Source organism: Alosa sapidissima, chromosome 21 (genome assembly GCF_018492685.1).
Source record: "Alosa sapidissima isolate fAloSap1 chromosome 21, fAloSap1.pri, whole genome shotgun sequence".
Lineage (NCBI taxonomy): Eukaryota > Metazoa > Chordata > Actinopteri > Clupeiformes > Clupeidae > Alosa > Alosa sapidissima.
In genome coordinates this window covers 24,244,110-24,268,262 of record NC_055977.1, presented here as the reverse complement: position 1 = coordinate 24,268,262, position 24,153 = coordinate 24,244,110, and the positions used below count along the sequence as shown (strand labels likewise).

The following is a 24,153-nucleotide window of genomic DNA, read 5'->3' as shown; positions in this document are numbered from 1 at the left end:
CAACTGCCACAGATCCCACAGCGGTACGAGTACTCTGATGTTCAGTGAATAAAGTGGCAAAATAGTACAGTCTTGTGTTTAACTTTGCAGTCATTCTAGCTCAGTATATGTGAAGACATTTTTGTATACATTTTAGTTTATAAACATGAACGTCTGGGCCACAACGGTCACGGCTCCATATCTGAACAGTGCTCACGTTGAACCTCATGGGCAACACATATCCATTGATGTTATTGAAGAGAACAGATTCAGGCTTTGCCTGTAATGACCTTCAAACCACTTTTGTATTTTAATTAATTATACTACACTTGATAAAACATGCCAGTGCAGCTGTGATACTTAAATATCAGGTGTAGTAGATGTCCATTCACATAAGCTATTTCTTAAAACTAGATACTTCTAGCACAGAGTCCCGAAGTTACTGATTGAATGAGGGAACTGCACAATCCCTCCTCACCATCTCCCTCCACAAACAAAAGGAACAAGGAAATGGTTGGCCTAGGCCTACCCCCTCACACACTCTTCCCACCGTGACCCTGAAACCTATAAAACCGCCTGCCTCCATCAGAAAGTGTCAAAACAAGAGAACACACCCTCAACTCAGAGAGAGAGAGAGAGAGAGTGAGACCTGCTGCACTGACAACAACCCCGTGCAGGAGACCCAGGAGCGCATCAGAAGCATCGCCACTGAAATCCATTCTTCAGCCAGCCTGACACACACAGGACACAGCAGGACTTACAGCAGGACCGGGAGCACAGCTCAGGATGGCCGACAGTGAAGATGCCAAGAGTGGTGATGAGCGTCCCAAATGGGATAATAAGGTCCAGTACCTGTTGACCTGCATCGGCTTTGCTGTGGGTCTGGGTAATGTGTGGAGATTCCCATACCTCTGTCAGGTCTATGGTGGAGGTAAGCCAGCTTTAATAACCTAATTACCTAGACACCTAATTAATTATGACATGAGGGATAACTAAAAGTAAAAAAAATAGGCCTTTTTTTACTGACATCTGATAGAAACATAGACACTGGATAGTAGTGTTCTATGATTAATGAATAAGCTCTAAATCAATGAAAAGTTACTTTTTACTTTTAGTGAACTACAGAATCCCGGAGGTGTCATTGCAAGATATGTTTTGTGTATATCCAGCACCAAACAGGAAGGGGTAAAGTGGGTAGGTTATAGCAGTAGCCTGTATGGTTATTTGTTATTTGGTTTCTAATAAATTATTAGTATTCCACGTGACAGAACAACTCAATGACCTGCCCGAAAATACTTCTAAATCTAAACACTTCACCTTTACCTGTTCATGGAGACATAACGGTCACTCATGAAACAATGCTGCAGAAACACAAAAATATGACTTTGATATGAGTCGTTTGTACAAGCTTAGTTGAGTTCCTGTTGATATCTAGTGCACAATGCTAAATAATTTAAAGGAATCTAGTTGCAGTCTTGTAAATAGTGACCCTGCGACTAGTATATGACTAAATAATCTTTAAATGTGAGTGTGTGTAAGACTGTAGTCTTTCATAAATCTTTTCCAAATCTTCTCAAAGTCTTCTGATTTATGGGTAGAATCAGTAAAATGGGCATACTATGTGGGGAAAAACAAGCACACAATATTCTAAATTGTGCGCACAATCTAGTAAAATGAGCGCCCATTCTCTCGATATTCAACAATATCAATCCTGGGCTCCATAGTAAACCATAGTAAACAAAATGCAATCCTGGGCTCCATAGTAAACCATGAATGATTGTTGGACATTTTCACAGCCACCTGACAAGAAATCAAGAGTAATATAAAAGTAGAAATGTCTAAATATTAACACTCTTCATACATGTGATTGGGATATTTTTATGCTTTCTTTGGTCAAAGAGATACAAGTTTACAAGTTGCTGAATGTTACCGGGTTACATCTATACTCCCATCTTAAAATAAATTGACGTTTAATGTTTAACAAACCCACATACAGATTTAAAGTAAACACTGATCCACGTGTCAACTAAATCAAACTAAACCGTGTCCCATTTCCCAGGTGCGTTCCTCATTCCCTACCTGATAGCGCTGGTGTTTGAGGGTCTTCCCCTCCTCTACCTGGAGTTGGCCATCGGCCAGCGTCTACGCCTGGGTAGCATCGGAGTGTGGAATTCTATATCCCCGTACCTGGGAGGAGTAGGTAAGTGTTACAGTAATTCACCTGACCAAATACAAGTGCCACAAGCAAATATCAATGATATTGTAATGCTTTAACAATGAACTAGAACAGCAATTCCAAGGAATTACCAGTGCATGAAAATACAAAATATATGATGTAAAATTTCACACAGAGTTAAAACAGATAATGCAGAGATAGTTACAATGGTGTTGCTAAGGTAGACAGGTGGTTACTATGCTAAATAAAGCTGTTGCTATTATGGTTGCTATGGTGGTTGCTAGGTTGACTGTATAGGGGTGGTTGCTAGGTTGTTACTAGGTTGTTATGTTGTTGCTGGTTGCTGGGTTGTTGCTAGTGTAATTAAGATTATATAAGATTAGATTCAACTTTATTGTAATTTAGCAGAGTACAGGTACAGATCCAATGAAATGCAGTTGACATCCATCCAGAAGTGCAAAAGAAACATTAAATACCAAAGTGTACAGTATTCTGTGCAGTAATGTATTAGTTGCAATTATGTATTATGTGCAGTTGAGAATGGATTTGGCTTTGTTTGTACAGCGTTTATAATATGTGTTGTGGATGGAGGGGAGATGGGAGCCAATAGTGGGCAGATTTCACTACTCTTTGTAGTGCCTTGCAATCCACAGCATTGCAGTTCCATACAGAGATGCAGTTATTTGGTTTTTCCTAGGCTACATATGCTGGTTGCTATGCAAAAGAAAGAAGTCGCTATGCTGTTTGCTAGGATAATCATGTTGGTTGCTATGGTAGTTGTTAGGTCGACATTTTGGTGGCAGTTGCTAGGGTAATTGAGATGGTTGCTAGGGTAGGTATTGTGGTTGCTATGCTAAATAAGTGGTTGCTATGCTGTTTGCTGGGGTCATGATGTTGGTTGACAATATTTTAGTGGTTGCTAGGGTAATTGAGATGGTAGCTGGGGTATTGATAAAGGTACATACAGTATGGTGGTTGCTATGCTGGTTGCTAGGGTAATCATGTTGGTTACTACAGTATGGTGGTTAATAGGTTGACATTATGGTGGTTGCTAGGTTATTGTTGCCATGTCCATTATAAGACCTACATTACAAAATTTGAACAAAGTTTCGAAGTTAAAAGGTTTAAGAGTAATAGCGTACAAAAATAGTGGTCAGCGGAACAATAATTAAAAGAAAACCAGGAAGAACAGTACATTGCATTTTCATTCACTGTAATTACCAATTAATAAAGTAACAACACGGTTCTATTTCCATTAAATGTTCTGTTTAATGTGGTTAGTGTCAAACATCCTGTGTTTGCCTTGAAGTTTGTCAAGTCCGCTGACCTAACAGAAATTAATCTCTTGAGGGTTTTAAATATATGAGTTTTTAGTCTGAAATGCTGAAACAGGTCTATATCAGAGAACTCCTAGTTCTAAATCAAGAAACAAGTTCAAAGTGTTGTCCAACTGTGTGTCCAGGTGTGGCTTCTATGATCGTGTCCTTCCTGGTGGCCGTGTACTACAACACCATCCTGGCCTGGGTCCTCTGGTACTTCTTCCACTCCTTCCAGAACCCTCTGCCCTGGAGTGAATGCCCGGTCAACGAGGACCTCACAGGTATCAAAGCAATTTTACAGAATTTTTACACTCACTGTAAATATTAACAGAACATTACTCTGTAATAGAATCGAATAGCATCATGTGCACTTTAAATCCATGTATCTTTATAACTTTATAACATTAACAAAGTGATTTGGTTCAAAGCCCTTCATAGAAGTAACTTAATTGTGCAACATTTTGGACGTGCTGTCTCCTTAACTCCTGACTTTACATGAGTTGTTCTAGCTGGCTCTGCAGTCTGTACTCTCTAGCAGTCCTTCCTCCAACAGAGCAAACCCACAAATTCCTCATGTCTGATGTCAGCACTACCTGAGCACGTTTGTTCTGTTGTGTCCGTTAGGCTATGTGCAGGAGTGTCTGGACAGTACTCCCGTTAATTACTTCTGGTACCGGCAGACACTGAACGTGACGCCCAACATTGAGACTAACGGGTCCCTCCAATGGTGGCTCGTCTTGTGCTTGATTACGGCCTGGTGTATCGTCTACATCTGTTTCATCAGGGGGATTGAAACCATTGGCAAGGCATGCACTGTCTTTATACCAGCAGTTCTTCCTATCAGATTTGCATGTGTAGCACAAGCATCATTTTTTCCTCTTCTATATTTTTTCTTCTTCAAGTTCTACCAATTATTGTGATGATAATAATTATTATAATAAGAGCATTATTAAAGATCATCATTATGATGATATCCTAATCTAAAGATTCTTGTAGCCATTAACCCTCTTATTGTTTAAAGGAGAATTCCGGTGTGATATTGACCTAAAGTGTATTGAAACATGATACCGAGTGTGAACGTATGTCTCATAGCCCGTCTCGGCTTGTCCCCTGCACTCCAAAATCTGGCGCTAGTTAGCCGATGCTACCAACAGCTTTTTCAATAGTGGTGCTTCAGCATCGGGCTAGCCATGCAAATAAATCACTGTTTTACACCCATTTACAGTACGAGGCTCAATGTATCTCCACACTTCATTGGTAGACTTCCGAGGGCCCTGACATTTAAAACGAGACATTGAGAACTTTGAAAAAGCACTGGTAGTTTACTTACAAGACGATTTATACAGACAGTATCTTCACGAAGTTTAGCGTTTGCAGCCATCTTGAATTTAGTCACGATAAGTCGAGCAAAGAGTAAGAATGAACAGGTATGATAAGGGATTAGATTCCAAAAATAATTCAGTGGAAATGCTGAAAGTTTCTTCCAGTAGCAGCAATTCCAGTTTCTTCCAGTAGCAGACACCCATTGAGCCTCGTAAATGGGTGTAAAACAGTGATTTATTTGCATGGCTAGCCCGATGCCGAAGCACCACTATTGAAAAAGCTGTTGGTAGCATCGGCTAACTAGCGCCAGATTTTGGAGTGCAGGGGACAAGCCGAGATGGGCTATGAGACATACGTTCACACTAAGTATCATGTTTCAATACACTTTAGGTCAATATCACACCGGAATTCTCCTTTAACATTACTTTCTTGTATACAGTAGTCCAACCTTGAGATGGCTAACTCTGTTTATACATTAATCTTGCTAGGCGGTGTATGTAACGGCCACATTCCCATACCTGGTGCTGACCATCTTCCTGGTCCGTGCCTTGACACTTCCTGGAGCGACCGACGGCCTCATCTACCTCTTCACACCAGACGTGAGTGCTGCCCTCACACAGTGTTCGTCCAAGCTCTTTTTGGCTGTAGAGAGAAAAGAGAGGAGTTTAGAACAGCATGTCAACGACACAATTCCTCTATGGCCATCATGATGACAATAGACCCTATCTTACACCCGGCGCATCGTGGCACCAAATGTAACGCAATTCTTGGTCCTACCTTACACCCAACACCGCAATGATTTTACCGCCAAGAGCTCGAGTTCACAAGCTGTCAAATGAACAAAGTGCACCCACAGGTTTGTCGATTTAAAAAAATGGGTGTGATCAGCATATTGCAAAAATCACTATTTTAAGGTCACTAAAAATGATAACACCACTGACCAAGAAAAACCTGGTCTAAAGTTAAAGTCACATTTTATCCAGCTATCTAAAGAGGGCATTGTCACAAAATGTAACAACTGGGAGTCTCAAGTCTGTGTGTGTGTGTGTGTGTGTGTGTGTGTGTGTGTGTGTGTGCGTGCTTGTAGAAATGTAGTAAGTACATTTCAATCATTCTTTACAGGCAACCCTTTGCTGAACTCCAACATCTGCAGGGTGATTAGTGTACAGGCACTAAATTTACACATAATTCATTTATTGCTCCCCATACAATATCCTCTGGGATACATTCAGAGGGTGTCATAATGATCATACACTTCAAATTTTGTGCAGTTTTGAACATGTCAGCCAAAGATACCTGTAATTACAACTAATTTTTAGACCTCATTTCTGCATTTCCATTTTTAACTAGGTGATGCTATACCACAAATGATACAAAAAAGATTTGGTCACCCTAGGCCCTACGGTTCTTGAGATATTCATGGCAAACTGTGTTCGCCTTACCCTTCTTTTGGGGGGTCCGATGTGGCTGGTGGGCGACAGATCAAAACGAAAATCAATGGCCACCAAGTTTCGTGCAGCACCATCTTTCACTGTCCCGGGATTCATTGACAGAAAATTACTGAAGACAATATGCTTAAACTAGATGTACTGCAAAGTGGTACAAAATATGACCACCGCTAAGTCCTGCACATTCTCTCCGCAAAAATAATTTGCGCTTATCAATTTGTCACCATCTCCTGACCTACTCCATCCCCTACTCTTGCAACTTTTGTGTATGTAAATGACTGTGTGCACACTCACATCCGCACACACACAGGCACGCATGCACAGATTCACACACACACAGGCCCGCACACAAGCACACGCATGCCACGCACACACACATAAACACAAACACACACACACACATGCAGGCACACACATGCAGGCACACAGGCACACACACACACACAATCGCACACATGCACACACACACACACACACACACACACACACACATAAAGACACAAACAGTAGACTATGGCGAAATAAGTATGGGGAAATAACTATGGGGAAATAAGTGTTTGTTTGCTTTCAAGCGTACTTGTGCTCATATAAAAAAAACTGCCTGTTACGGTAACTGTATTTGTGGTGTCTCTCCCGATGTCAGTGAAAGAAACATTATTAATAACTTAGCCTATTCAATTTCTACCCGTGTTTAATGGTAATAGTCGGAATCTAAAAATCTGTTTGTTACACATACATGCACACACACACATGCACGCACACAGACATATAAACACACCAACACACCCACACCATTACCCCCACACACTCACTCACAAGCGAACACACACACACGCACAGACACATAAAACACACACACACACACACCCCATTACCCTCACACACACACAAGCGAAAAGACACACACAGAGAAGCATACATATAGTATACACAAAAGCAAACGCACACATACACACACTAATTTACGTACACAAAAGTTGCTCTGCAGTACATCTAGTTAATCTATTATGCTTTATCCTCTAAGTCCATTTCCAATCATGATTATATCAAGGCTGTAAGTCAGTACACACAGTACAACACACTGGTAAAACACACTCTGGTTCCTAACACACACACACACACACACACACACACACACACACACACACACACCTAACATACACACTCTGGTTTTCCATCCTCAGTGGAACCTGCTGCTGAACCCCCGAGTGTGGCTGGATGCCGCAACTCAGATCTTCTTCTCCCTGTCTCTGGCCTTCGGTGGCCTCATAGCCTTCTCCAGCTACAACCCACAGAAGTAAACACACCATTTTTTACACTCCACTGTAAAAAAATACCTTCTAATGCAAATTCAGACAGAGCTTAGCCCAGGTATTATGATACCATTTCAAAACAATCTACAGCATCATGATGTATGCTTAAAATGAAATGTGCTTGCCCATGGTGTTACATCAGCTGGTTAAACCTCATCCACTCGTTACGGCCTCCACACAATGTTAACACAAAGCATGTACACTTACATTCAAGCTCAGCTCTCTACACCTGTGTAAAGGTCATAACCACACGTTTTGTATCTTTCAGAAATAACTGTGAGAGAGATGCTGTTCTGGTAGGATGCATTAACAGTGCCACTTCACTGTATGCCTCCATCTCAATATTCGCCATACTGGGCTTCAAGGCAACCTCAAACTACAACACCTGTGTGCAAGGGTATGTAAATCTCCAAAACATTAAGATATGTGGCTATGTGCTGCTGAAATATGAGGACAAACATGACCCTCATCAGGAATTAGACATGGAGTGTCATGCTGACAAAGGAATTCTGGTTATAAGAGAAGAAAACAGTTGTGAGATTGCCCTAAATGCTTTCAGTGATAGTTTTGGTCTTTATTTCCAAACAGCAACATCATAGCACTCACCAATGGCTTTGACGTTGCTGATCAGAACATAACCGTTGACAACTTTGACAGTTGGCTGGACAACCTGAACAAAACAGATCCTGCTAAAGTCTCCTATTTGAATCTGACCGAATGCAACCTCCAGACATTCCTGGATGAGGTATGAATTGGACAACCTTTAATATCCTCTATCACCCGGAGAGAAGAAATACTCCTTTCTGATTGGCTGGTGGGTGGCTATTAATTCTGAATAATGAGACACCTATGAAGTTTGCTGCGTTCCAGACACAATTTTTAGCCCGCAATTTACAACTTCAAGTCACGACTCACAACTTAATAGTGTTCCAGGCAAAGTCATAAGGAGTCATGACAAACCCTTCTGCAGAGTTGCTTATGTGTGTGTGACGTCAAAAACGGTAACTGGGAGTAGCCTACAATGATATGGTACGAGTTCACGAGTAGTATGTTACGGGTTTGACTGCCGTTCCAGGGCACTTTCACGGGTAGAAGGTTGTGAAAACACAGATTACGGGTTGCCTGGGTAGATCTGGTAAAAAAAGGTTAATCACCGTTCATTGATTATGAATGGTAACTATAACAACCATAGTAGGATGACGGTTGAGCCTGGAAGCAGGCTTCACAACAATGGAATCACATTCTCTGAATCAACTGTGAACAAGCTAACTGTCCATGCTATCGCTGTTAGGGCCAAAGAAAGTTGTACAACAAACTGTTCAAGTCGGCTTCTTTTTAAACAGAACCGCTTGTTTCCTTTGCGTGCTTTAAAGGCCTTATTGCCTATAGTGGCAACTGGGTAATAAGCAGGATAACGGCCTTCAAAGTGAACTTAAATTAAACATTCTTTAGAACACAGCTGATAAACCGTCTGCTTTCACTTTTGAATGAAGTTCCAATGCAAGAAGTGATCGGACTACTTGCGGAGTGATATGAATGACAGGAATCAGAAGCACAAAACCCATTTTGCTTGACAGCGATCTGTTATCGAGAAAAAACACACCTCCGAACATTGGGAAGGCCTATTGAAGTGAATGGAGCGTTCTGCAGCATTATGAAGACCCGTGTAATAAACGGAATTAATGGACTTGGGCGGAGGAAACTCCCCTCCGCTGCATGTCAGGGAGTTTGTCTCCCTCGTTGATTAATTCCCTATAACAGGACACCTCGGCGTCCGTTATCCCTTACCTACTGTATACCACTGCTTGGTTGAATTTTCTATTGGGATGCACTCTTTAGAACATCAATTATTCTTCACACCTACGAAGCAGTTCCAGTTTTTGGCCACATTATGCTTGTATATCAATTCACCAAACTCCTACAAATTACCGATCTGACAGACATTCATAGCAACATTGTAACATGACTGAGGTGGCATTTAGCTCAGTTGCACTGCAGTAAGCTAAGTAAAACAGCGATTTTACAAAGCTAAGGTTCAACAGAATCCTCGGATATGCCTGCTGTTCTGTGCAGTTTTGAACATGTCAGCCACTAGGTTTTACCCACTTTTAACTTGGTGGCACTATACCTCAAATGAGTGGAAATGGGATGGGTTGACATGGCCCCTTGAGACCAACACACAGGAAAAAAAGTTGGTCATCTTAGGCCCTACAGTTCTCAAGATATTCACAGAAAACTGTGTCCGGCCTACCCTCTTTTCGGGGGGCCCAGTGTGGTGGGTAGGTGACGGATCAAAACAAAAAACAATGGTTCCGTATCATCCTTGTAGGGCTACATGCCCACCAAGTACCAAGTTTCGTACAGCCCGGTCTTTCAGTGTCCCGGGAACCGTTGGTACAGTTACCGAATAAAAAAAAAAAAATTACAAACATTTTGAAGATTCCGTGCTTCAATAACGTGGCGCTCATAATAATGCACGTTGAAGGTGTAACGGCCGCATTACCACCTCGTACATGTATTATTATTCTAATAACTGAACCCTGTGTCGTCCATTATTCCTTACATCATACAGTGAAAAAAGAATTAACAGTGGTTAAATAAGATTTTGGTATGCCCAAAGTCCCTAAGGCTTCCAGTCCATAGGAAGAGATGAAAAAAAGAAACTCTTAGGAAAAGGACTAGAGGAAAAGACCTCTAACGATAACAACAATGACCTGTATTTTATTGTACTGTACTTACCCAGAGTGCATCAGGAACAGGTCTGGCCTTCATCGTCTTTACGGAGGCTGTGATTTCAATGCCGGGCTCTCAGGTGTGGGCAGTGCTCTTCTTCGTCATGTTGTTCAGCCTGGGGCTCTCGTCTATGTTTGGGAACATGGAGGGGGTCCTTGCCCCTCTGCACGACCTCAATCTGGTGCCCAAGTGGATGCCCAAAGAACTCTTCACAGGTATGTGAGCCCGCTGAGGAAACCATACATATTTTTATAAACACATTAGGCCTATATAATGTGTGTGTGTGTGCGTTTGTAGGCAATGCTCTTATATGCCCTTTCAACTTTTTTCTCTCTCCAGGCTGTATTTTTGTGCTGTCGTGCCTGGTGAGTCTGATCTTTACCATGGACTCAGGAAACTACTGGCTGGAGATTTTCAACAACTACGTGGGCTCCGTCTCCCTGCTTATCATTGCTTTCTTTGAGATCATCGGTGTAGTCTTCTTTCATGGAATGGGACGGTAAAGCCCTTTTCAGAGACAGCAATTGCATTTCCCACAGTTGGGAACTCTTGTGTATAAGAAAAAAAGATTGCTTCCATTTTCTGTTGTTTCTGTTGCTTATTGGTCGCAATCACATTGCACATAAAATAAGTGTCAGTTGCATGCAAAAATATGTAAAAGCATAACAAATCTTACAAAATGTATTAAAAAGTTGAATTGGATGTAATTGTATTGCTCTACAGGTTCAGTGATGACATTGAGTTTATGACGGGACGGCGTCCCAACCTGTTCTGGAAGGCGTGTTGGATGTGCATTAGTCCTCTGCTGCTGTTGGTCGTCTTTGTAGCCTACATCATAGTTCAGGTCCAGACAACACCCACCTACCCCACCTGGAACCCAGACTATGTAAGTACCCCTCAATATTTATATCTATTTAGTTGACTTACATGTTTTTATGAACTCATACAAATAAAACTAGTGGATAACCCAATGACATTTAACCCAAGGACATTTCACCTGTAGTACAAACATATTGGTTACACTTTACTTGACAGTATCGACAGAACAGTGACATGACACTGTCATAAACAAGTCATAAACGTTTATGACATAACCCTTCTGTTATTAAGTGACATTCGTTTTTTGTCATAACAAATTAGGGTTAGAGTTAGAGGTTAGGATTAGGGTTAGGGCTAGGGTTCATGCGTCATGACAGTGTCATGTCACTCTTATGTCGATACTGTCAAGTAAAGTGCAGAGGTGGAAAAAGTACAAAAATATTGTACTCAAGTAAAAGTACCAATATTTTGATGAAATATTACTCAAGTAGAAGTTAAAATACCGATCTGAAAATGTATTCAAGTAAAAGTAAAAAGTAGTTCATTTAAAATGTACTTTAAGTAAAAGTTACTTAGTTACTTTACTGGGGTATCAGAACAACCAGTTTTACCAGACACTTTCTAATGAGGAGATACAGCACTCAAAAAATCCTCCATAGTAATGCATGGGGTTAGTTTGTAACGCAGTTTGGCAGTTGTCTACACATATCACAACCCTTCTGCGGCAAAACATCGACATGTAAATACATTGAGCCAATCATGTGGTGTGTTGTGAATACATTGTGCCAATCTGTTGTGATCTCGCAGCTGGAGCAAGATTGGTGTCGTGAAGCCTTACGCACACGCATTTCTGCCGAAATAGATGCCCGATAAGTGCCCAAAAAGCATTGCAATATGGCCGCAGAGTGGAGGTACTTGTCTAAAAGGACTTTGGTCCTATAGCTCGAGTTGCTGCAGCTAGCAGCTAAGGCAGACATGTTCATGCTCCCAGTGTGTAGCGCTGTAGCTGCAGCAACTCGAGCTAGGTAAAACCGATTGTTTCAGTTTTGTTCATACCGACAGTACTCGGTGATGTTGAGAAATGGAGATCTATGTGAAAAATCACCTCCTTTAAGTCTGAGCAGTAGTTGATTTTCAAAGTTAGTTGCACTCATCCTTGGTCACTTTGCAGTGAACAGTAATCATGCACAACTGAAAAGCCCCTCACAGGCAGCTAAGGCAGGCAGGCCAATGTTGAGTTGCAGAGAGTTTTTATATTTGAAACGAGCAGAAGGTTCAGCAGATTAAAGGGTGTTGAACTGGGGGGAAAGTGGGAAGTATAGGGGCCCCAATGGAGGAGAGGACCCTTGAAAAGTGGAAAAGGGGGGGCACAGCATTTTCACCAGGCATTAGTAATAACTCAGGTAATCCACACATAAAAAATCCAAACAACTCCATAAGTAGAGTCATCTGTAATGAAGTGGAATAACACAGGGGAAAAGTATTGAACACGCTAAGAAAAAGCACTAAGGCAAGGAAAGGGAAGGAACGAGCTGGAATCTGTAAGTAGTTAGAGAGTAGTTATCCTTTCTACTGTATCTGTGCAAATTAATATAAGCTTGGTTAGTAGCCTACATATTAATGGGCTATAAAAAGGTTTTTCATTACCAAGGTGTCACACAAGAAACATTTCATGATGGGTAAAAACAAAGAGCTCTCCCAAGACCTTTGCAACCTTATTGTTGCAAAACATATCAATGAAACTGGTTACAGATGCATTTCAAAACTTCAGAATCTTCCAGTAAGCAGCATGGAAGCCATTATCTGCAAGTGGAAGGAACATCACTGCATCATCAACCGGCCATGCACAGGATCTCCTCGCATTATTTCTGACCAGGGAGTCAGAAGGATAGTCAATTCCAAGGACCACTCGAAGTAAGCTCCAGAAAGACTTGAAGGCAGCCAATTCAATTAAATTCAAACAGTTCTGGAAGTAACTAAAGATCAGGATTCACAAGAGGGACCCCTGGAATCTGTTTAGAACAATGGGCCAAAATCACACCTGATACTGCGACTAATATGTTTTGTCATACAGGAAATGTCTTGAAGGTGTCATTACAAACAAAGGCTTTTCCACAAAGTATTGAAGAAATTTCAGTAGGCACGTTCAATACTTTTTTCCTGTCATTCCACTTTATTACACATAACTCTTATGTTTGGATTTTTTATATGTGTGTTAATATAATGTGTGGTGAAAATATTGAATACTCACTGGAAGTTTAGGCTAATTACTGAAAAAAAAATGTAAGCGTTCAATACTTATTTCCACCATATATTTACAGCGGGGGAAATAAATATTGAACACGTCAACATTTTTTTCAGTAAGTATACTTCCAGTGAGGCTATTTGCATGAAATTTTCACCAGACATTAGTATTAACTTAGGTAATCCACACATATACATTAATGTTCATAAGTAGAGTTATGAGTAAAAAAAGGTGGAATGCCACAGGAAAAAAGTATTGAACACGCCTACTGAAATTTCTTAAATACTTTGTGGAAAACCCTTTATTTGTAATGAGAGCTTCAAGGCATTTCCTCTATGACGAAACTAATCAGTCGCAGTATTCAGGTGTGATTTTGGCCCATTCTTTTAAACAGATAGTCTTTTAATATTGAAGATTCCAGGGGTCCCTCTTGTAAATCCTGATCTTTAGGTAACTTCCAAAACTGTTCAATTGGATTTAAGTCAGGGCCTGAATTTCCTTTCTCTGAAACCAATTGAGAGTTTCCTTTGCTGAATGCTTTGGATCATTGTCCTGCTGGAAGGTCTAGCCATGTCTCATCCTCATTGTTCTGGTGGATGGCAAGGTTCTCCCAGAAAAAATGGCTCCATTAATAATTTCTTCAACTGTATGAAGTCTGCCAGTACCATGAGATGAAAAACAGCCCCACACCGTGATGCCCCCACCTCCAAACTTCACTGTTGGTATGGTATTTTTAGGGTGATGCACAGTGCCATTTCTCCTCCAAATATGGTGTGTAGTATGACATCCAAAGAGTTAAATTTTGCTCTCACCTGACCAGAATACATTCTCTTAGTATTTCATAGGCTTGTCCAAATGTTGTGTAGCAAACTTTCAATGAGCTTCGACATGTTTTTCTTCAGTAATAGAGTCATGTGGGGTGAGCGTGCATATAGGCCATGGCGGTGGAGTGCATTATCTATGATTTTCTCTGTAACAATTGAACCTGCTGCCTCCAAGTCTTTCTGGAGTGGTCCTTGGCTCTTAAGCTACACTTCTGACGATCCTTCTGACTTCCAGTCAGAAATCTTGTGAAGAGATCCTGTGCATGGCCGATTGATGATGCAGTGATGTTCCTTCCACTTGCAGATAATGGCTCCAATACTGCTTACTGGGTGATTCTGACGTTTTGAAATGCATCTGTAACCAGTTCCACTGATGTTTTGCAACAATAATGTTGCAAAGGTCTTGGAAGAGCTCTTTGCTTTTACCCATCATGACATGTTTCTTGTGTGACAACTTGGTAACGAAAAACCTTTTTATAGCTCATCAATATGTACTAACCCAGCTTACATTAATTTGCACAGATAGGAGGGATAATTACTCTCTAACTATGTATAGATTCCAGCTCGTTCCTTGCCATTCCTTGCCCTTGTGTACTGTTTTTAGTGTGTTCAATACTTTTTCCCTGTGCTATTCCACTTTTTACTCATAACTCTACTTAGGGACATTAATGTTTGGATATTTTAATATGTGTGGATTTGTTTATTTAGTTGAGCATCGCTAGTAGTGGACCGCAAATTGTTGTGCTGCTGGTGCAATGTCTTTCTCCAAGAAAGCCAAGTCAGGTTACCAAAAACAAAGGCCAAAACAGGAAAAAGAGAGACATCCAAATGAGGGGAAACAACTGCTAATAAACTTCTTTCCAAAGAAAGGTGAAACGTCAAAACACGAAATCCCATGGTGTTTGCTTGAATATCTCCGCAATCATCAGTGCTAACGAACTGACAACCTATTGAAATAGCGGAAAATACACTTTCATAGGTTAGGCTACACATGTAATCTGATGCATCTCGTGATCCAGCTCCATCTCCCATCACTTTCAGAAAAACTGCATGGCGGCAGGTTGATTCATGTCCTTTTGTAGGATCCTTGTCAGGCTGGTTTAGGGCGCGATTTTTTTTCTCTCCCTTTCTGTTTACGTTTTTTTTTTTACTCAAGTAACAGATGAGATTTTTGATGTAGCGAAGTACAATACTTCACTCAAATGTAAAATAAAATACCGATTTTATAAACTCTAAACCCGAACTAGTTGTCATTACTAGAAAATTGCGTGGAAACCGATTGCCTTAAACCATTCTAGTTTTTACAAAACATGAAGCTAAACATGTTTAGTTGTGTCAACTAACAACCTATGTCGATGCTGTAGACAAATTAAGCTTACATTAGTAGTCTTTACTAAAAATCTTTAGTTCACTTAACTTATTGTTTCAGAAGTTGCAGTTGTATAAAATAACTAGGTTAAAATGCATGTTAACAAATTCATTAAAATATGAACTAAGTTCTGTAGATAGGCCTATTGTTTTTTTATTTTAAGATTAGGGTACTGTATTAATTTAATTGTTTTATTAAAAATTGAAAAGAAATCCATCACAATGTAGGTATAGGAATGCCTTTTATTATTGATAAAACATGAACAAACAACATTTAAACTCATAAATATTCCACATCCACTGTAGATGAAGAACCTATAAAAAAAGACAAAGAACCTATAAAAAAGAACATAAGAAAACAATTTTTTAGTCCATGTTCATTTACACAGTTGAAATAAAAGTTTGTTATATCACCTATGAATGCAACAAATAAGTGAATGGACATCGGCTAACATTAGCCAAAAGCTAACCAACATGTGCTGCTATGGTTAGCTAAAACTGTCTACAGACAGAAACACCTATTTCAATGATAAAGTCTGAATTAAACTTAGTAGCACCAAGACAAGTATATTTACACAAAAACATATGTGATATTGTTATAATCTGGCATACACACCCATTGGAAGCTAACTGTCCGAAAGACTACTAGCATGCTAACAACGGAGCTAATGTTACCTTACTTTTCTCAGGTTAATGTAAGTTAATCACGTAAACAAACATTTAGCTAACCATTGGTCAAACTGAACATAATTTTCGGTTATTTCATCAGAATTTTAATTTTTCAACAAGTTCATCAGAAAGTTCACCCACCATTTGATGTAGTAGCCTATGTCACAGCAGCACGAGGCATGGAGTCATTCATCTGCATGGACTGAGAAGCAGGAGGAACGGTTGATGAGCAGAATTTTTTTAGACCCCTCCTCTGCCTTGCAAAAACGTAACATTTATCGTTGTCTCTGCTTAACATGATCAGTGCATTGTATATTTCACTTAAATAGTACAATCAACTCATTTCTTTTAGTTATGACAGAGTTTTTACAAAACACACAAACATTAGTAGTGACCACCTAACATATTTATTACAACTAAATCTGGGTTTAGAGTACTTAAAAAATACAAAATACACAGAAAAACTACTCAATACAGTAACGTGAGTAAATGTATATCGTTACTTTCCACCTCTGGTAAAGTGTTACCAACATATTCTGTATAGTCTACAACTGTGTAAATTTAGCCTAAAGACAAAAAGGGCAAAGACGGACTAAAACCATCACAGACGCTGCAATACTAATCCACACAAACATATAAAGTGACAGAGCATAGGCTACAGCATGTCAATTAACGTCAAAAAAACCTTTGACACCTTTTCAAACTACTATTCCCTTTGGGCATCAGCGAATTTTAGGCTTACCATAGTACCCAAACATTAACCAAACCATGACTTCAGGTACACACTGAAACGTGATTTTTGTGTACCGTTACACCCCTATGCAATACAATGCAAAGATAATCATTAACATACCAATATTTTTCATATATTTAGCGAGCTGTAATATCCTGTAATTATTGTGGGTAAACATCAAAAAAATAAAAGCACAATTTACATTTCAGAAATTGTAAATTGGAACACATGACTGCATTGTTGTGAAGTTAAACTCAATATTACTCATATCACTTGCACAATTATTTTTTTTAATTTCCCAATTTCTACTGACTGGAAATGACACTAGCACATGAGGACAGAAAGACAGTAAGCTAGTGTGCAAAATAACCATTTTTTCTTATTATGAAAAATGATATGTCCAAAATTATTCATATCCTTTCTAAACAACCAATGGCAAACAACCCCTTTACTTGCCATCATAGTAATCATAATGTTTTTTTATGATTGATATGACACTATCTTTTGACATGCGCCAGTGTCATTTTCAGTCAAAAACAAACTTCTGGTAAAAGTTTTCACATAGAACTCTTTTTCTCAAGGTCACCAAGTACTGTCGATACAAAATAAAGCTGCACTCTGGGGGCATGATGTTAAGATGCCCCCAGAATGTAGCACTTTTGCTGCCTGGCTTCTCTAGCTGTTGGCTGTAGCAACTTCAGCTAGGTACCAGTTTTTTTGGCTTTATTTCATACCGACCGTACTTGGTGACCTCGACAAACAGATATCTCTGTGAAAAATCAATGGAATTCCCCTTTAACTATATATTTTTCTTCATGTGTTTGTATAGGTTGACTTCCCTCTAACGGACGTCCAGCCGTACCCCACCTGGGTATTTGTCATCTGTGTTCTCCTGGTAGCCATTCCAGTAGGGCCCATACCTATAGTGGCCTTATACAGATTAATCAATAGGAAACTGCGCAGAACCGGGAGAACAGACACTAGCAGAACATCAAATCCATATGCCAACGAGGGCTTCAACATGGACACGTAGACGGCAATAGGGACATGCGTGATAATGAGACCAACATTTGATACTGTTTGATACTGTTTCAATGAAGAGGACTGTGCACTAGTTTTCTGTACTTTCTGTGATCAGGAAAACCTTTGGATAACTTAATACACTTAAACTTAACAATAAATGATCAAATGTTTAAGCTTCTTGTTGAAGCTTTTCCTGATGTAAATAAAGAATATACAAGTGCCAAAGAGATCCCACAGTGGAAGAGTACTCTAATGTTCAGGAGTGAATACAGTGACAAAATAGTGCAGTCTTCTGTTTGTAGTAATTCTAGCTCAGTATATTTTTTATATGTGGAAATTCGAAATGCTCAACAATGTAAAAATACATTTTAGATATTGTATTTGTAACATACATGTACTACTTGGTTTTCATGCTAAGTATTTATTTCTCTTCTGGAAATAAAAGTGCATAGAACATGGAAAATCAGAAACCATTTTTTTTTAAATAAACATTAATAAACATCTTGTAACAGATCTCTTGCTTGTAGTTTTTGATTCTGTTGTTGCTCTTGCTATGGACAACTGATCTGGTAACTGATGACAGTAATTCAGGTAGTTTAGCATTTTGAGCTATTACAGAGGGACGGTTCATCTGCTGGACAGGTTAACAACTTAAGCAGCAGTGAAACTGGTAACTTCACATTGGAGATAAGCTCTCTTAAAAACACAAAACAAACACAGGGAAAAACAGGGAGTGGAGGCGAAAGCAGAGATGCTTTTGATCTTGGCAGTTGACCTTTCGCTTCATATTTTAATGGGTTGTATTTTACGAGAAAACCTGATACGGCATCAGTTTTATATCAATGCAATGAGGCCTTTCCGTAAACATAAAGCATGTACAATGTGTTTAGTCAGGAGTTTTTTTGATCCCATTAAAGTTACAACCGAAACGACATAAAAAAGTTATGGTTGTGGAAATTATTCTTTTCTCCTAAATGTCCCAACACATGACGAGTCTGTATTGCAGATGAAAACACAAATGCATCCTCCTCACATGCTTCTTAAAGGCCTTGGCCACAAGTGTCACTGGTATTCAGTTGGCTGGTTTTAGGGACCTATTGCCTTACCAACCCCCTAACAAGGAAACCAGGCTCTAGCCTAGAACCACATGGACTCTACAACCAGGCTCTAGCCTAGAACCACATGGACTTTATAACCAGGCTCCAACAGCATCTCTGAACCACACTCACATTGAACCTTCATCCTCATGGGTAACACATATCCTTTGACTTTCTTGAAGAGAACAGATTTCTCCTCTGTTGACCTGTGGGAGGTCAAAGGTCAGGCTCTGATGGCCTTGAAGTCAGGTGGCACTCTGGGGGTAGCTGCCTGGCGGACCCTCGCCAACCTCATTCCTTTCAGGGCCCTCTCCAGACTCCATTTTCCTGGCAAGGATACAAAGCAAAAAGTGTATAGCAAGAAGTTACACGAGTGATTTAAAAACATCCAAAGATATCAACGTTTTCAATACACATGAGTACAATATTGTTGCAGGATTAACCATGATTTGGTAACTCTTTTAAAAGCTGCAAAGTGACATACATTTGATGTGATCTGGTAATGAATTCCAAAATGTTGCCCCTTTCACTGAGAGGGCAAAATAGGTTTTACAGTATGGAATTCTGCAATTGCTGCTTGTGGTTGCTCTAGTGGTTCTATTGCTGCTTTGCAATCTTTCTAGGATTTTTCAGAGGGGTTGAGGAGCAATATTGTTTATGCATTTAAAAATAAATGTATCAGAATGAAATAAGCAAAACATTAAATTATTGGTATTTGCTTAATATCTGACAATGATGGTACCGTATCTGCTTTTTGTCCAGGATTTTAAAGTCTTATTGTAAAGATGCTCTATGGCAGTGGTCCCCAAACTACGGCCCGCCACCTCATTTTGGGTGGCCCCCCAAAACATGTCCGTGGTATATACAGTAGCATCTGGCCCGCATGGGAGTATGACATCGTCAAACTATAACCTCCGTAATTTCCTCCATTCATTCTCTATGGCGAGTCTTAACAGTACACATGTAACACCCTTTTTGTCCACTGGTGGTTGTTTTGGCGCCGTTTCGTGTTTGCCATCGAAAACGGAATGAAATGTAGGCTTACCTGCAAACAATGTAAGAGGCCTATGCTGACTGCATCAGTGCTCAAAGTATTCTACAAGTTTATCAATTAATTGTTAGTAACTAACTAACTCGTTCAAATGTTCATACAAATTCACAAAGTTCTCATCAGGTGAGTGAAAGTGGTCATTTCAGATGTTTTTGCCAGCCCTTCATAAAACTCTCATAGTTTGAGAACTTAATTATTTGTAGGATATTGCTTGTTCACAACTTGAGCTGTGTATGCAAAGACACAGAGTTCAGAGTTCACACATTTTGAATAAAATACACTTTTGGGACTCCCTGCTAATACTTTTGGGAATGCTATTTTTTATTAGTATTATTTTATTTGAGCTACATTTTAGACTGATATGGCATGTGTGGGATACATTTTATATGTCTCTCATTGAATGTTTAGTATACCTTACATACATGTAGTGAAATCTAATTGTCATCTCCTTACTCTGACCCTTGTGTTTTTCTGAAACTCCAATGTTGGAATGTTTAGTTAAATTAACCCCTGTGTCACCGAACTGTGGGTAACCCTCAGGATGGGGGGTCGTAAACATTTCTTATCTCTGTTAAAATACCAGATGGTTAAGTGATCACTGGAGGGTGACAACTTGTGATTTTCCATGGGTGTGGGGTAAGGGTATAAGAGTTGGCTTCACCCACAGATGTGTGGGCTTGTTACTTTGACATTTCATGTGGGTAACATGCTCCCGGCGTCGTGAATAAAGCTGCAGTCTCACACCAGTTGTCTTGGATTCATTTTGACCACACATGATTGCAATATAAACACAGCTATCAATGGTATTGAATTGCAGTAACTTATGATTCAATGTAATGGAATATTCAACTAAGGTAGACTACTGTTGTTCACAGCACTAAGCTATTTATGGTTACTAATATACTCCGAGTCTCTGGCCCTCTCTTAGAGCCAGGCACAGTGAGCTGGTCCTCGGCAGAAAAAGTTTGGGGACCACTGCTCTATGGTTTTAATTGTTGACTGGTTGGCTTGAGAGCAGGTAGTTAAACCATAGTTAAACCAAGAGAGTATCATGGAATTTAGAAAAAGCAAGGCACAGTCAACTGTTAGACAGTTTCTTATTATTTTAAAACAGACCAAGTTGGCTTTGATGGGTTTACTGACTTTTTTAATGACTTAAAATGTAACTATACCTACAGTAGATATCTCACCTCTGACACTTGTTCAATGAGCTCACTTTTGAGTGTTTTGTAGCAGATGATTTTTCTAATGGAATTAGTTTTGTTAGTGTTTAATGTTAAGCAGGATGATTCAAACCAGGAAGACACTTTTACTAAGTTTCTATTTAGTTTGCAACTCAGTTATAGGTGTTAGTTAGGTTACCAGATGCATACACAACTGTATCATTAACATACATATGGAGACCTATTTCAGGGCATATACGTCTGGCAAGTAAAGTCTGGTACAGACTGAAAAATATAGGACCCAAAACAGTGCCCTGTGGAATGCCTTTTTTAAATCTAGGAAATACTGCACCAACTACATTCCCCTTATCAAGTGAGTGTTTCATATGTTCAACAGGTAGCTGTCTGTAGAATGGTTGTGTCCTAAACCAAACTGCAGAGGGTGCAGATAATGATTGGCCTCTAAGTAATGTAACAGTTGTTATGAGACTAGTGTTGTCACGATACCAAAATTAAATGTTTCGATACCGATACCAAGTCAAGAATTGCGATACTTCTTCAATACTTAAAAAAAAATGTATCAGATTTGGGGGCCCCACCACCTTGACATCATCATCAGTAATATTGAATATACTGTAGTGTGATCATTCACACCAGTGGCCATCCCAGATTCTGCTTGACTCTCTCCACACAAACACACATGGAAAATGATGGCTTATGTCATATTTCATATATTCTGCATAATTACTAGTAAATATATTTAGCAATTTGAAAACTATTCTAAAACTATAACTATTTTTAAACTATTACACTTAGGCATATCTTTAATGTGGTGTGTAGGTCTAATTGAGTGCACATTGGTGATGTGTAGGTGTAATTGAGTGCCTGTCACTTTAAGAGATACGTGAGAGTAATTGACCTTGTCTTACGGTTTTAGTCTAGTCTATTGAATAAAAGTTGCACATAGTGCATAAGGATATGTGGATGCAATTAATTATGTTTTGTATGTCATTAGATAAAATATATGTTCAAAAAATGTACCAGTCGAAGAAAATCTTTCTGGGATCATAGAAGAGATAAGTGTCTTGCAATGTTCATTAATGATTTTAGCAAGCAATAATTGTCAAACGTGACCTGAGCTAGCGGGATAGTTAGCAAGGATCTCTCTTCAGATGTAAAAGTTTGCCATGGTTGCTTAGCCTATTTCTAAATTAAATTGAACCCAAATAGTAGGCCTAAATGACCAAAATCCCACAGCCTAGGTAGGTTAGCAACACAAACTTGTGAGATGCAAGTGAGCAAATCAACTTGATATTAGCCTATTATGATGTGTTAGTGTGTTACCATAGCATCACTTGAACTAGCAGCCATGTCTCGCTGTTTATAGCACGACAGCTGCGCTTACGTGTGTGTGAGGAGAAAAGACTCACAGCCACAGGTTAGGGGAGGAGGCGCTATCGATACTAATACAATTAGGCATCGTGACATTTTTAATTTCAGGGTATTGCGATACTTTTGTAGTATCGGTGCACCGTGCAACACTATATGAGACAACTCTTTGGAGAGAACTGGCTGATAGGCCTGTAGTTGTAGGTCACGGTGATCAGTGTCAAGAACAGGAGGAGTCTAATTCATGGCGTTCTGTAAAAGTGTAGCAAGGAGACTTCTGGATAGTCAAGAGGACTTTGCACCGCCATGAGTGCATTACTGGAAAATTACTGAAGGGTGGGAAAATATTTTTTTTCCTGTTCAAAGTTTATGACAGGCCTACAGGTAGAATTCTGGGATCTATCTGGGTAATGATGTGATTTGTATACTAGTCCACCCGCAGGGACTTTTAACAGATCATCTGTTCAGATTCAAGTTCAGTATGTAACAGTTACTGAACATCACCTTAACCAAATCCAACCCCTAACCTTGACCTTAAATTGCATTTGAAATGAGTGTCAACAGATAGAATGTTGATAATCTAAGCCAGTGGTCCCCAAACTACAGCCCGCGGGCCGAATACGTCCCGCCACCTCATTTTGGGTGGCCCTCCAAAACATGTCCGTGGTATATAGCATCTGGCCCGCACGGGAGTACGACACCGTCAAACTATAACCTCCGTAATTTCCCCCATTCATTCTCTATGGCGAGTCTTAACAGTGCACATGTAATACTCTTTTTGTCCACTGGTTGTTTTGGCGCTGTTTCGCGTTTGCCATTGAAAACGGAATGAAATGTAGGCCTACTATACAGGACCTGCAATCAATATGAGGCCTATGCTGACTGCATCAGTGCTCAAAGTATTCTAAAAGTTTATCAATTAATTGTTAATAACTGACTAACTTCTATTCAAGTCATATTTCTGGGACTTTCTGGGATAATTATTTCTATTTTTATTCACTCGTTCAAAAGAGTTCACAAAGTTCTCATCAGATGAGTGAAAGTTAGAATGGTGGTCATTTCAGATGTTTTTGCCAGGACTTCATAAAACTCTCATAGTTTGAGAACTTTAAATTATTTTTAGGATACTGTATTGCTTGTTCACAACTTGAGCTGTGTATGCAAAGACACAGAGTTCAGACACATTTTTGAATAAAATACTTTTGGGACTCCCTGCTAATACTTTTGGGAATGCTAAAGTCTTTTTATTAATATTATTTTATTTGAGCTTTATTTTACACTGATATGGCATGATGGCAACATAAACACAGCTAGCAATAGTATTAAATTGCAGTAGCCTACTGTATGATTAAATGTAATGGAATATTCAACTAAGGTAGACTGCTAAGCACTAAGCTATTTATGGTTACTGATATACTTCGAGTCTCTGGCCCCCTCTTAGAGCCAGGCATAGTGAGATGGCCCTCGGAAGAAAAAGTTTG

At 39.6% G+C, this 24,153-nt stretch overlaps 2 protein-coding genes across 3 annotated transcripts in view; one reads left to right on the top strand and one right to left on the bottom strand.

Annotated features, from left to right (window-relative positions):
* Positions 1-565: 565 nt before the first annotated feature.
* Positions 566-18,485, top strand: slc6a18 (solute carrier family 6 member 18). Its single transcript, XM_042076427.1, has 12 exons — positions 566-910; positions 2,039-2,179; positions 3,618-3,755; positions 4,099-4,280; positions 5,286-5,396; positions 7,430-7,542; positions 7,827-7,955; positions 8,147-8,303; positions 10,302-10,506; positions 10,631-10,790; positions 11,015-11,177; positions 17,779-18,485. The coding sequence occupies exons 1-12, from the start codon at positions 766-768 to the stop codon at positions 17,980-17,982; spliced, it is 1,848 nt and encodes a 615-aa protein (XP_041932361.1). The 5' UTR covers positions 566-765; the 3' UTR covers positions 17,983-18,485.
* The window catches only part of tert (telomerase reverse transcriptase), an 18,600-nt gene continuing 12,824 nt past the window's right edge, over positions 18,378-24,153 (bottom strand). The window contains exon 16 of one of the 2 annotated variants that reach the window (XM_042076423.1): positions 18,378-19,396. In XM_042076423.1, coding sequence (XP_041932357.1) covers positions 19,293-19,396 — 104 coding nt within the window. In that variant the 3' untranslated portion in view covers positions 18,378-19,292. The remainder of the gene's footprint in view (positions 19,397-24,153) is intronic. The other variant, XM_042076424.1, reaches the window with a different exon arrangement.

Coding starts and splice junctions, on each gene's coding strand:
- slc6a18 (XM_042076427.1), top strand. CDS start 766: ATGGCCGACAGTGAAGATGCCAAGAGTGGTGATGAGCGTCCCAAATGG. Junction 2,180..3,617: donor CCCGTACCTGGGAGGAGTAG/GTAAGTGTTACA, acceptor CTGTGTGTCCAG/GTGTGGCTTCTATGATCGTG. Junction 7,956..8,146: donor TACAACACCTGTGTGCAAGG/GTATGTAAATCT, acceptor ATTTCCAAACAG/CAACATCATAGCACTCACCA.